The 14,106-nt window shown below is 32.8% G+C and overlaps 1 protein-coding gene across 9 annotated transcripts in view; it reads right to left on the bottom strand.

The window, feature by feature from the left end:
* The window catches only part of LOC127852364 (phosphatidylinositol-binding clathrin assembly protein LAP-like), a 71,882-nt gene that overhangs the window by 32,365 nt on the left and 25,411 nt on the right, over positions 1 to 14,106 (bottom strand). For 6 of the 9 annotated variants that reach the window (XR_008036216.1, XM_052386322.1, XM_052386320.1 and 3 more), the window contains exons 3-9: positions 13,959 to 14,034; positions 12,743 to 12,885; positions 11,425 to 11,481; positions 11,013 to 11,124; positions 10,424 to 10,539; positions 9,952 to 9,993; positions 7,116 to 7,139 (exon numbers count right to left, since the gene is read on the bottom strand). Coding sequence is in view for 8 of the 9 variants with exons in the window: in XM_052386322.1 (XP_052242282.1) it covers positions 7,116 to 7,139; positions 9,952 to 9,993; positions 10,424 to 10,539; positions 11,013 to 11,124; positions 11,425 to 11,481; positions 12,743 to 12,885; positions 13,959 to 14,034 (570 nt within the window). In the remaining variant the exon portion in view is untranslated. The remainder of the gene's footprint in view (positions 1 to 7,115; positions 7,140 to 9,951; positions 9,994 to 10,423; positions 10,540 to 11,012; positions 11,125 to 11,424; positions 11,482 to 12,742; positions 12,886 to 13,958; positions 14,035 to 14,106) is intronic. The other 3 variants (XM_052386321.1, XM_052386324.1, XM_052386326.1) reach the window with 3 other exon arrangements.

The raw sequence follows: 14,106 nt of genomic DNA, 5'->3' as shown, positions 1-14,106 counted from the left end.
ATTCCAAAAAAAAAATTAAAAAATTATTATTTTTTTTATTTTTTTTAACCTTAAAATATATAACCTGATCCTGTGTAGAAAATAGAAAGTATTGCATAATTAAATTATCTGTTGCCTTGAATTTGTTTTAAAAACTGTAAAATATGTTAATGATTATTTAAGACTTTCCTTATTTTCCTCAAAATCCGGCGCTTCGCGCGATTTTTTTCAACTAAAAATAGGCCAAGCCTTTTCCCCAAATTCAGATTAAAAAACCTGCACTTTTCACACATGTTCATAATATTTTGTAAAATTTTAATAATAAGTTATCAAAATAGTCGTTATTTACCAGTTAACGGCTTCTTTGAAATATAAGAAACACTATTTACATGCGATAATTTTTCCTAATTGAGCCAATTTTGCGATTATTTTTTTTCCCAAATTTGGGGTTTTCACGATGCGAAATTCCCAAAATTCCAGTGTGTTGTTTTCCCAAAATGGAGCGGAAAAAGCCTGGGTTGGCACGAAAAACCCGCCCCCGGGAAAACCCGGTTTTTCCCGCCCCGGCAATACTCTGAAAGTGGGCAATACTATTTTTTCTTCATTAAACATGCAGTTGTAATTGTTTTTTATCATCCTTACTTCTCTGCTAGCCTCTATTGTAAAGAAAAGAGTTAGCAAATGCTGTTGGCAATAACATTGAAATAGAAGTAACATATTGTCACTGTATAATATATATAATTTTACTGCAGACTTCAAAGTGACTGTTGTTTTATTAATTACAATATCATTAAACTTTAAAGTCAGAATTGATAATGAGGGATCATTGAAGAAATACTTTTTTATATTGAAACACAATTAACAGGAATCTGTCACTAATAATGTAGCAATCAAAGAATGTTTTCACAGTTTATGGGAGGGCCCTAATTGGCACTAGTCTGTGTATCTTTTATGGCCCCTAATAAACAGTTAGAGGGCCTTTGTCTGGCCCTAATAGGGCCTTTATGTGGCCCAAATAGGTCCAATGTTTATCCAAGTGGCCCAGTGTTACTGTTAGTTGTACAAACTGTGTTTCATAAATGATGACACAAAACTGTGTCAATGATTTAAAACACTAAATTGGGGCATGAGTCTTAATGCAACATACATGTAAGATCAACTTAATAAGTTGAATGATAACAAAAATATATATTACATGTATAATCCCTCATGTCTCTACCCATTTCCCTTTTCCTGCATAAATACCATTCTGTTACATATCATTTCATATTTTTAGAAAAATAATGTAAGTGAGTTAATAAAATGTAAATCAGATAAAACACAGAAACCAAGTTATACCCAGTATTGTCCATAAAGAGCATTAAATTGAATTTCATTTATGTAAAAATAAGAAATTATTATTAGGATTCCAAACTTTCCACATGATGTAGTTGGTTAAAATGTAACAAATAGTTTCTAATTATTAATAATTAATGGATATGTTTCTATAGAGACTAATAATTATATAAGTTATATAATTGTGTAATATCTTTATTACCCAGTAAAGCCCATCCAAACCATCCAAAACAAACACAAAATGAATTGCGCTTTTTTTTGCAGAAAAAAGTAATTATTAATATGCATCCACATGAAGTAGAAGTTAACAGTGTAAATAATAGAATAGAATTGCTAAAATTAATAGTTATTTTCTGTTATGTACTAATTTATAATCATTAATATTATCATTATGCAAGTTGTGCTGTTGTATAATTGTCTAATATCTTCGATACCCAAGTAATGCCCATCCAAAGAGACAAAGAAAAAGAATTACCATTTTCATGAAAATGAGAAGGAATTATGAATATCTTTTCACATGCATTAGAAGTTGACAATGTAACTAATAGTAAAAAATTGTTAATAGATATGTTCTTTTAATATGTACAAACTCATTATTATCGTACAAGTTATACAATATTGCAATATCTTTATTACCCAGTATTGCCCACTATTGCCCAGTAAAACCCGGGTTTTCCCAGTATTACCCGCCAGGGCCGGTCAATACTATAATACCCGGGTTTTATGCCAACCCTGGCCAGTGGAGCTAAAAATCAAATTAAACATTTAGTTTTGATGTAAAATCAGTTTTTATATCCCAGTGTCTATTTCACTTATAAATTAAAACAGCATATTATACATTATTGAAAAGATATTTCCAAGCTTGATGTAATATTTCAACTTTGCATAGTGTAGTTAATTGAACATTGTATTGAACTGTATGGGCAGCTATATTTTTTAATTTATGTATGTTGTATTATACAAAATGCATTATTTCTACCACAAGTAGACCATAATAAAGGCCTTCTGCTACTAAATAGGCACTGGTATGAATTTGACACTGTTTTTAATGCTCATACAAAACTTTTAATTATTACTACACTTTAGTATATTAAATATTTTCAAGTTTTTGTTAAACATTTTTTGCAAAAGAGTGTCTTAATGTATTTGAAAATATACTTAAAACAAACTAAAAATTTTAACATACCTTTTTCCTGGTAAAGTTTTTCCTGGTAAAGTGAATTTGGGATGATAAAAAATACACTTGAAGAGTATTAATGCTGGAAAAATGCAGAAAAAAATACATTTGTTTCTGTTAGAAGTGTGTCTTGTCTGCATTTTTAAGTGTATTAAATGCACATCAAATGCAGATAATTTGTGCTCATAATGCTGTATCATTACACTATATAATATCATTTGTTGTATGAAAATTACCCGTAAAATTCATGTGAAAGCTCAAGAGATCATTAGCAGCATGCTATACCCTGCTCCTTTTTACATGACTTGATGGTATTTAGTCCCCAATTCTACATGGCCAATGTGCAGGTTTGACAAATAAGTCTTAACTGGGATCCAATAGGCAGACTTTCATATTACTTGTATTTAATTTAAATCATGATCTGAATTGCTCTTTGGCAAATCTTCGTTGGTCACAGTATTCAACTGAATTTTGTTCACTTTGTAGTGATTATATTTTCATTATTTATCAGACAACATCTTTCTTCACAAGTTTAACATGATTGCTTGGTTAATTTAGATACAAGATCAATGCATCATAACATAAAATGAAAAAATGTGTTATAGTAAAAATGGCAGCAAAAAACCACTAGATTATCTGCCTTAAATCTGAGACGATATGTTGATGTATTGGAATTTCTCATAAATAATGTGTCCCATAGTTGTATAATTGTATAGTCGCATGCATGAGTGATGTCAATGTCACCATACCAATTAAAGCCTATAATTTACTAAAACAATTTGAAGTTTGATGTGTGTTTTTTTCAAGATCTGTTATATATAATTATATAGATATATATATTGTTGAAAAGTTAACATGCAATAAGTTTACTGTAATTAAGTGACAAATAGTTTTACCGATTTGGTTGGATGCATATGCAGATATATCATGGTTTGTGCAGAGGACAGTAGCAAAATCAAGAGCTGTCTCCGTAAGATGACATACGCCCCCGATAAACCCTTTGATAGAAGTTATGAGCATTTTTCAAAACCTAAACGCCGAACCTTAGTTCAAGGTCAAAGGGGTCAAAATTTGTGTGTGTATGGGAAGGCCTTGTCCATATACACATGCATACATGTACCAAATATGAATGTTACATCTGAAGCGACATGGAAGTTATGAGCATATTTTCAAAACCTAAATGCAAAGTGTGACGGATAGACAGACGGACAGTGTGATCACTATATGCCCTCCTTTGGGGGCATAAAAATGTGTTTCACATTGTTTTGGTAAATTAGTAATGTAGTTAAAAGAACATAATCATCAATTATAAAGTTATTGATCATAAAGTGTTGCTGGCATATTTGATGCATTCATCTAGCTATAAGTAGGTCCCTGTTTTATCCCCACTGGCACTGAGAGAGGGTTTTCAAAATCTTTAAACAATATGAATAAGTACATATAGGGTCGAGAAAGCCTTGTTGATATGGGGGCTAAACACCTGAAATCAAAGCGACCCAGGTTAAAGGCCGAGGCCAAATAAATAAACCAGAGGCCGCATAAGCCTGCTATACTCTGAACAAGTATTGTTTCTTCTCAGAAAACTGGCTTAAGTGTCTTACTAAGCTTTAGACTTTGAGTTTCAGTGCAATCTATCTAAAATAAATTGGTTAAATTAAATAAGAATTTGTAAAAAATAAACATTCTGCACAAATTCAATTATTTATTTTACCTGTGTGCATGAATCATTTCAGTCTTGATGGTTAGTGAACCATGTCAAAAGCACCATAGCTATGAAACACTTGAATATTGCAATGTACCACAGAAATGATGCTGATGATAATTCTACACGATGATGAATTATTAGATATATTTCTTAATTCCATTTCCACCAACAATTCGCTTATTCCACTACCAGTTCAAATGCTTCGTACACAGTTGAAAATAACACTATTCCACTCAACAACCGTGACACATGTACTAAATTTTTCAACTTTTCGCAATTAAAATTGTCTTCTACTGTTTATATTCTTGTTGTTGTACTTTTGAAAGTAGTTCGAAAGATGGCGACCATTAACCCAGAGATTGATTTATGAAATAAATCGTCTGCTGATCCAGAGTGAAACAGGTACTGGGGTAAAATTACAATTGCCCTTGCAAATATTAACAGCAGCATCCTTTCTCTATATATAGAAGGTAGAACATTTCAAAATACCATCAATTTTATTACTGGAAAAAATTACAGCTACAACCTTTTAAAAACTTTAAAAGTGTTCAGGTTGATTTCTTAATCGATTCACATACATTTGGCTTAAAAGACAAAATGAACTATCAAGCAATGCAAACCAAAACAGAACACAAAATGGGTGTACATGATTTCTCCAGGTTTTAACATGACATCTTGAATGAAACACTTTTCCCCAATAGGCAATATACTGGTAAATACCAGTACATGTTATGTAATGTAAATTGGAAGTAAGTATGTTGTCCAATGAATAATGAATGTTGACCAATCTAAGTGTACTAAACATATGCATAATATCTTCTTCACAAAGAAATGCAGATAGCAACATCACACCAAGATATCAATGATGTAATGACAGTTCTTGCTCCACATTGGAGAAATAAATTTTGAATGTATTCATACACTTAGTCAATAATTAAATGGTTTTACAAACCTGTAGAGACCATACATTTCATAGTCATCAGTTATCAGATATGTAGGAGTTATCCATTACAAAACTATTTATGTATCAGACATATTTCAGTCTTTAATTTTAATTTAATAAACAAGCAAAGAATTGCGCAATTTTATTTAGATTCGATGAAGATTATTTATATAAATGTACAACCATATGTTGCAATATTCAACATAAGATATTTATATCAACCGTCACATTTTTAGTTGAATAATAAACTATGAGTTTGGTACAATTACAAGCAGTTAGTTAACAATAGGCAAAGATGGTCATTGTAAGAAGGTAACATTTGAACAAACTATGAAAGCTGTATCTCTACATGCTTGATATTTATTTGCAGGAAAAAGGAAGAGAATTATATTCTTCCGATTTGAACATTTTCACATGTATCAAATCATGTTGTGAGTATGAAATAGCATCAACCATTTTATATCATCTGTATTGGATAATGGTCCATATAAAACAAATAGTGTCTTTAAAGTTTACTTCACCTTAAAAATAGCATCAGCCTTTTAATGCATCGTTATAAATGCATCTTTATAAATTAATATTCTTTAACGATAAGTCCTGAAATAATTAATCGACACTAATTCTACACAGTTTTATAAAAGTATTTTGGTCTTGTGTGGACATTTAATGAAAATCTTCTTCTAAAATTATTGTGACAAGTGCCATGGTAGAAATTATGTGCACAAACACTGGCACTTGAAAACATACATTATATTTTTATCATTTTTTGTTTAGACAATTAGAAACTTATGATACATGAACAACAGTAATGCTTATATGGAAGAAATACAAGATAAACTCCCTAAATATAAAATAACAAGATGTGTTTGTGAAACACAATGTCCCCCTATATGATGTTTGACTTTGAAGGATGACCTTGACCTTGTGAAGGATGACCTTGACCTTTCACCACTCAAAATGTGCAGCTCCATGAGATACACATGCATGCCAAATATCAAGTTGCTATCTTCAATATTGCAAAATGTTCATAAAATAAGCGATTTGGGCCATATATTTGACCTCTGACCTTGAAGGATGACCTTGACCTTGACCTTTAACCACTCAAAATGTGCAGCTCCATGAGATGCACATGCATGCCAAATATCAAGTTGCTATATTCAATATTGCAAAAGTATTTATAAAATAAGCGATTTGGGCCACATATATTTGACCTCTGACCTTGAAGGATGACCTTGACCTTGACCTTTCACCACTCAAAATGTGCAGCTCCATGAGATACACATGCATGCCAAATATCAAGTTGCTATCTTCAATATTGCAAAAGCACTCATAAAATGAGCGATTTTGGCCACATATATTTGACCTCTGACCTTGAAGGATGACCGTGACCTTGACCTTTCACCACTCAAAATGTGCAGCTCCATGAGATACACATGCATGCCAAATATCAAGTTGCTATCTTGAATATTGAAATACTGCAAAAGTGTACATTAAATTAGCGATTTTGACCCATATATTTGACCTTTGACCTTGAAGGATGACCTTGACCTTGAGCTTTCACCACTCAAAATGTGCAGCTCCATAAGATACATATGCATGCCAAATATCAAGTTGCTATCTTCAATATTGCAAAAGTTATTGCAAATGTTAAAGTTGGCGCAAACAAACAGACAGACAGACAGACAGACCAACCAACCAACAGACAGGGCAAAAACAATATGTCCCCCACTACTATAGTGGGGGACATAATAAAAAAATTAGCAAGGTAAAACCCTGTTTGAATAATATCACTTCAGGGAACACAATTATAACATTCCTGCTTTTAAGTGACTGGAAACCCAGTTCAAACTGCACCATTGCTTTAGGCTAATAGGCTTAATGTTTAATCCCTGATAAATAATGATAAGAAATGAAGGCTTAACACGACTGAGCAATGTGAAAGTGTCCATTTTGCAGAAGATTTGCTCATCACTTACATCTTCAGCCTTTCCCACTAAACCCTGGAGAGAACAAAATACACAACATACATTACTGAGAAGTTAATAACAACTTAAGGCCTGAAGACTACACAAGTTTTCAATCTCAAGCTAAGACGTAAATTTGAAAAGAAGACAAAGACATTTTTGCTCAAAATTATGTTATATACATTTAATTGTTACATTTCAAATCGTTAATAAAAGACCAGAAGATTGAAGCGAAAATACTGTTACAAATAATTTTCATCTGTAAACATGCCTCTTCTATGGACAGTTTGTTTAAGTTGATGAAATCAATTTAAAACAAGGTGTTTGTGAAACACTATATATGTCCCCATATATTTGACCTTTGACCTTGAAGGATGACCTTGACCTTTCACCACTCAAAATGTGCAGCTCCATGTGCTACACATGCATGCCAAATATCAAGTTGCTATCTTCAATACATGTATTGCAAAAGTGTACATTAAATGAGCGATTTTGAACCATACATGTATATTTGACCTTTGACCTTGAAGGATGACCTTGACCTTTCACCACTCAAAATGTGCAGCTCCATGAGATACACATGCATGCCAAATATGAAGTTGCTATCTTCAATATTGCAAAAGTTATGGCAAATGTTAAAATTTGATGCAAACAAACACACAAAGCAACAAACCAACAGACAGGGCAAAAACAATATGTCCCCCACTATAGTGGTGGGTGACATAAAAATACAATTTTAAAAGTCAGGAAATAAAATATGACATGCAACAAGACTAGTGTCATTGGTCAATATTCAAAGCCAATGAAAACTAAACTTTTCAGCACAAAACAGGTTATCATTAAACAATTAATGGTCAGCTAAGAGCTCGTACAGATTACAGTTTGAAATTGAAAACTTTAAGACAAGCTTCCTCAACATGAGTTCTTAAGAATAAGCCATGCATTAAGAACAGAGTAAACAACAGAATAAACACACATTTGCATTTGTTGTCATTTGTGGGAATATCTGTGATCTGAAATTAACCTTAAATGACATTCAATAAATCTTTAACATGTCTGCAGTTAAAAATACTTCATAATTACACAGGTCACAGGTAAGAAGAATATACCATTGATAGAGCATGCAGCTTAAAGTAGTGCTACACAATTTTGCAGAGGTATAGTGGGAAAATAAGCAATCAGCAAAGTTTTTTATTACTGTACAAAACTATAAAGTAGTTACATGTATATCTGATGGGAGTCACAAAAGAAAAACAAAATAATATATTTGGGCCCATGCTCTGTGAAAAGGGGGTTAAATGAATGTGCATAAAGTGTCGTCACAGATTAACGTGTGCAGTCTGCACAGGCTAATCAGGGACTTCATTTTCTACCTAAACTGGAATTTTATAAAAAGACACTTTCTTAAATAGAAAAAACAGCATAAAAGCAGAAGGTGTTGTCCCTGATAAGCCTGTGCGAACTGCACAAGCTAATCTGGGACGACACTTGCACATGCATTTACCCCCCTTTTCACAGAGCACCCCATTTATAAACCATTGGGAGACTTGCCCTCAAGCCAAATGGGTTAACCCTTGACATCTTTAGTTGAGCTTTTCTTAATATAAAGCAGGAACAAAATCAGTGGAGGATTTTAATATCATATCTCATCACTTTTTTTTTTTTTTTAAACTGTTTGGTTCCTGGCTTTTTTTCATTAAAAAATAGTTAAGTACCCATATAAAATGAATTGCCAAAGAAACAAACACGTTTCCCCAGAAGACGAATGAAAGTTTTTCTGTAGCACTGACTTTTTTAATCCTTTTCCTAGCTTTATAACAATTCAATTAATGAAATCGACAGTTCCACATTGAATTGAATTAATTTTTCGATAACATAACTATCTGAAAGTTTTGTTCATGATTTAAGACAATGTTAAGAAAAAAACAACATTTTTGACACCTCAGGGTTCGACATTAACTTTTTTTAGAGCATGACCGTCCGACCAGCTCCTCTTAAAATGTACTAGCCCGAACCTGATGTCTACTAGACCATAAATGACATAATCATAGCAAATTAACACAATTGTGTCATGTAACTGTTTAATCAGGATTTATCAGTAAATAATCAGTGAACACCAGATTTTTGTATGCATAGAGTAAAACAATAAACTTAAACTTTTTTTTTTGCTTTTCTTCGTCAAATTCAAGCCATGGGAACTGACTCTATTTTCCATCTAGGATAAAATTGAAGTTTTCGTGTTGCTTCATATTTACGTTTCGTGTCAGTTTGAGCGTGGCATTCATTTTTATTAACTGATTTGTCGGACTAAAATCCGAACTTGTACAAAGCCATTCTTTTAATAACATTCTCTTGTCTGCTACGCAAAAATGTTTACATTGACGATACCGATTTTTTATATAAGTCGTAAAATCATGCTCTACAGTTTTACGACACTGCAGAAAATCATTAATATTCATGACAACTTGACCAATGGAAACCAGCAATTTCTGCAGGAAGCTCGATCTCCTTTGCCTCTAAAAATACCGATGAATCATGTAAATGCTCCGCGTTTATTTAAATACACTAGATTTGTTTTAATGTAAATAACGGATACGAGAGTAATTTTACACATGAAAAAATAAAGGTTTTCACAGCAGTTAGTTATAGTTATATATATGAATCAGTATTGATTTTTTTATGTATGACCAGTCGGACAAGCTAGCCCGCAGTTTTACTAGCCCGACCACCGATCTTACTAGACAATGTCTGTCGGACGTTCCTTAGTGTCGAACCCTGCACCTGTCAGAGTGAAAGTGAGACCAATCTGAAGCACTGTATCAAAACATGTTCAGTGGAGAGTAATTACCTTTGCTAAGTCTGGAATATCCCCCTTGTCAATACCAACAGCCTGAAAGAAGAAAAACATCAGTTAATATTGCCTGCAAACCTTAATAATTAAATGGAATTTAAAACAGGACAAAGATAGTGAACATTACAATAATATGTCCAAGCAAATTCTTATGGAAAAATTATGCAAGGTCCTGATTGGCTAGTAGAAAAGTTGTTGAAGATGAAAAACAGGTTGCATGGGTTGCAATAAGACGTGGGTGGGTGTGAATAAACAAGCTACTGTCACAAAAATATACAACACAGGACTTCTTTCTGAAGCTTTAGTAAAAATCAACATACATCACCCTCCTACTTTTGGAAATCATTTGCCTACTTTAAAACCTTTTTCAAGGTTATCTAAATAAGCTTGTTTTAACGGCTTAATTTTAATCGTATTAAAATATCCCTTTCATATCTTCATAAAAAAAAGCAATGCAATTTTCACTAACATTCGTTACCTCGGCTACTCTCAGGAACTCAGACACTTTGTCCATGCGTACCAGGAACTTCTTGTATAGGTCTAATGCTTCTTTACATTGCTTCTTGTTCATGTCAAAATATTTTTCTGCAATCAAAGTACAACGAATTTTCATACAATCAGAACCATGTTACGAACAAATTTAAAATTCCCATTTACTATGTGCTTTTTAGATGTCTTATATGTATATGGTAGAGTATCCAAGATTTATTAGTATTAAATTGACATTTGCTCACAAAGATCACCATGAAATCAAGTCAACTGACAATAACATTTCAATCAAAAGAATATGCCCTAGACTTTTTACAAAAGCAATTACATAAATCCAAACTAACATAACAATTAGCAAAAAACAAAAAAGCCAAAAACATGTCAAAATGTCATAGTATATCAATTCTAGAATACATTTATAGAAGTATGTATGAGTATGCATAATTCATCAAATTTGTTGCACAGTGATAGTTTGTCTTTTAAAAAATACTGCCAATATTAAGGATATATGGCTGTCTCACCTTTTTTTAAACAAAATTGCCAATATCTATGTCTATGTAAGCACTTACCTAATAAATTAATTGTGCCATCATTATAACAGGCAAAGAGACGTATAAGATCTTTGAAGAGCAGCATGAAACAGGCGTTGATTACGCCATTTGTAAGTTCATTTGCTGTACACTGAAAATATATGCATTGTTTTTCATGTTGATAGACAATGACAATCTGTTTTCAAAATGACCTTCTGTTCATAATATATTAACACAAACAAGCAAACACATTTCTTTTGGTAAGATCATTAAAATAAACCAAAAAAACATGGAAGTACATGACAATTATTTGTAGTCCTAAATTACAAAAGAAAAAAGATTCCTTTTATATATATATATACTCATACAAAAATGACAACTTAAGAGTTCAATACGTTTCTTCCTATCTGCTTAAAAACAGACAAATTCTGTGATCTGTTTGTATACGTACGTCAAAATCTAGTAGACTGTCTATTTGTTGCTGTAGAGCAGGCAATGCTTTGAGTAACTGAAAAGCATAAAAACATAGTAGGTTTAACCCTTTCCCCCATAAGAAGCAAAGTGAAAATGGCTTTTGCCACCAGCATAAAACCAGAACAGCCTGCGAGTAACTCGCAGTCTGTTCAGGTTTTATGCTGTTTGCTGCTCATCAGTATCTAAGGGTTGGAAATGAAGCCTTTAAAACTACACTTTTGTAAGGAAGGTTTTTATTTAAATGTAACTTTCTAAGGGACTTCAAATGTGTCAAAAAACGTATCTATGTTGGAAAGGGTTAATATGGGTCGCACTCTGTCAAAACAGAATTTCATGCATGTGCGGTAAAGTGTCATCCCAGTTTAGCCTATGCAGTCACACACTAATCGGGGACAACACTTCGTTTTTTTTTTGTTTTTTTTAAAGAATCTCTTCTTAGCAAAAATCAAGTTTATACGGAAAAAGTCGTCCCTGATTAGCCTGAGAGGACTGTGTGCACAGGCAAATCAGAAACCACACTTTATGCGCATACATTAAACCCCCTTTTCTCATATGGAAAAAATATAATGATGTTATTATAAATAAATATTTGCAAGCGACTTTAGCTTTACTTACATGTAAGTAAACATATTGTCATTTAGAGTTAAACAAAAATTTGGACTCTAACTTAGTCTAAGTCCAAAATTATGTCAATGCCAAGGTGAAAATGAAGTCAGGTGAATTGGGTGTGTTGATGATGTAAAATGCAAGCATCAAATCTTAGCAGGAAACATTATTGGGTTAATCTTGTTTAAATGGATGTCTTAATGGATTTATGACTCCCTAGGAGCAAAAAAAAACTGTTGCAACATGTAGGAAAAATGACAAGACCATTTTAAGCATTTCAAAGTACATGTATAAAGAATCCTATGACATTTCTTAGAAATTTTCATAAAATCCTCATAAGGTTTACAGAGACACTGCCATAAATCTGTATTAAGTGTCTAAAGTCAGGACTGTGAGTCTCCAGTCTAGACAGTCATTACTGTGAGACAAGACTTGTATTTTTTATATGTTTCCTGCCATATCTAGCATTTTCTGATTCTGAAAATATGAGAGGTCGTACAAATAGGAATATCTGCTTGTGAATTAAGCTCTGCAAGATGAAGCATACATATTACGGCTCAGTATCAGCTATTGATAAATGGCTTGGGATAGTACAAAATAATCTGATGAAATAATTATGTTGTTCTTACTCCAAAACAATATCTGAGTTCATAGTTCTCAAGTTCGTATCATAACTATTTCTTGCCCACCTTTTCTGTGTTCATAGTTCTCAGTAGTCCATCGTCCTTGCCACGTTTCACCTTGCAGAAGTCATAAGCCATCTGTCTATATGAAATGGCCTTCTCGTTTAGGTATTTGGCATAGCGGCGAATAAATGTTGACATGTCATAGCCTGTAATTAAAATTGCCATGTCATAGACCAAAATAAACGTGTCAAAGCCTGAAACATTTGTGGACATGCCAAATCCAATAAATAAAAAATAATATGTTGAAAGATAAATTTGAATTTCACAAAACCTTGTGCCTACACAATTTTACAATCTATTCAATTCTCAAGTTTCACACTCATGACAATGTCCCCAAGATTCTCTATCTACACTGCTTCAATTGTTCCGATACAGTAGTTTTTAATGCCAACATCTTTAACAGTCACATGATAATTATGTCACAAGAAACTGACCCATATTTAGACAGCAATTTCTTCTGTTCTCACCTGATTCATTTCTTAATAAGCTGGCAGATTAAAGATTTACATGTTAAATGATGATATCTTGGTTTCAGTCATCACAGTATGTTTTAGTGTCAATGAGGGCCCCAACAGGGTGGTGGGATTGATTTGTTTTGAAGCACACTAATGATACATGCAGTTTTTAAAGAGTAAAGGAGAAACAAGTCTTCAAAATCAAAGGTTCAATTATAGAACTGTCATAAGATCACTGCAGGCAGTAAAACTACTCACAATTTTCATGTGTACGCCGGTTGAGCACATTACTGACGGTTGCCCTATTTGGATTAGAGGAAGTACAATAATTGCTGTAGAAATAATATTATGCTCACTGAAGTTATTTGGCTAGGTTTGGAATCAAACCCACATTCCTCATATTTGTAGTCCAGGGGTGGTATGTGTATTCCAGAAACATTTTGAGTCATTTCTTAAATATATCGCTTAAGTTCAAAATTACAATGTTTTGTATTTCTTTACTTAATAAGGAAACACATGTTTTTTTGGTATTCCTAAAATAACATTGGCATAATGGTGTTATTTAAATGTATATCTTGATGCCAATCTATTGCAAAATGAAATGAAACACTTAAGAAAAATTCCCAATTTAAGGATAAGAATAAAATTTAACTTAAGATGCTCTGGCATACGACCCCTGAACTATAAAACCCGAAGTAACTAGGACTTGAAACATTCAATTAGGGTGAGCGTTCATCTCTGGTTACTTCACCTATCTCTCCTACCTTGCACTCCTTGCTTGTCCACAAAGTTTCCTAGGTTGAATGAACAGTTGTTGGAGGCCAGGTACTGCGTGAATCTCTGAAAGCACAGAATAACAGTTAAAATACAAGCCAATGAAGTCATAATAAGTATAAACATACATCTATAGCA

Source organism: Dreissena polymorpha, chromosome 12 (genome assembly GCF_020536995.1).
Source record: "Dreissena polymorpha isolate Duluth1 chromosome 12, UMN_Dpol_1.0, whole genome shotgun sequence".
In the NCBI taxonomy this organism is placed as follows: domain Eukaryota; kingdom Metazoa; phylum Mollusca; class Bivalvia; order Myida; family Dreissenidae; genus Dreissena; species Dreissena polymorpha.
The sequence above is the reverse complement of the archived record's forward strand: the minus strand, read 5'-3'. Positions and strand labels throughout refer to the sequence as shown.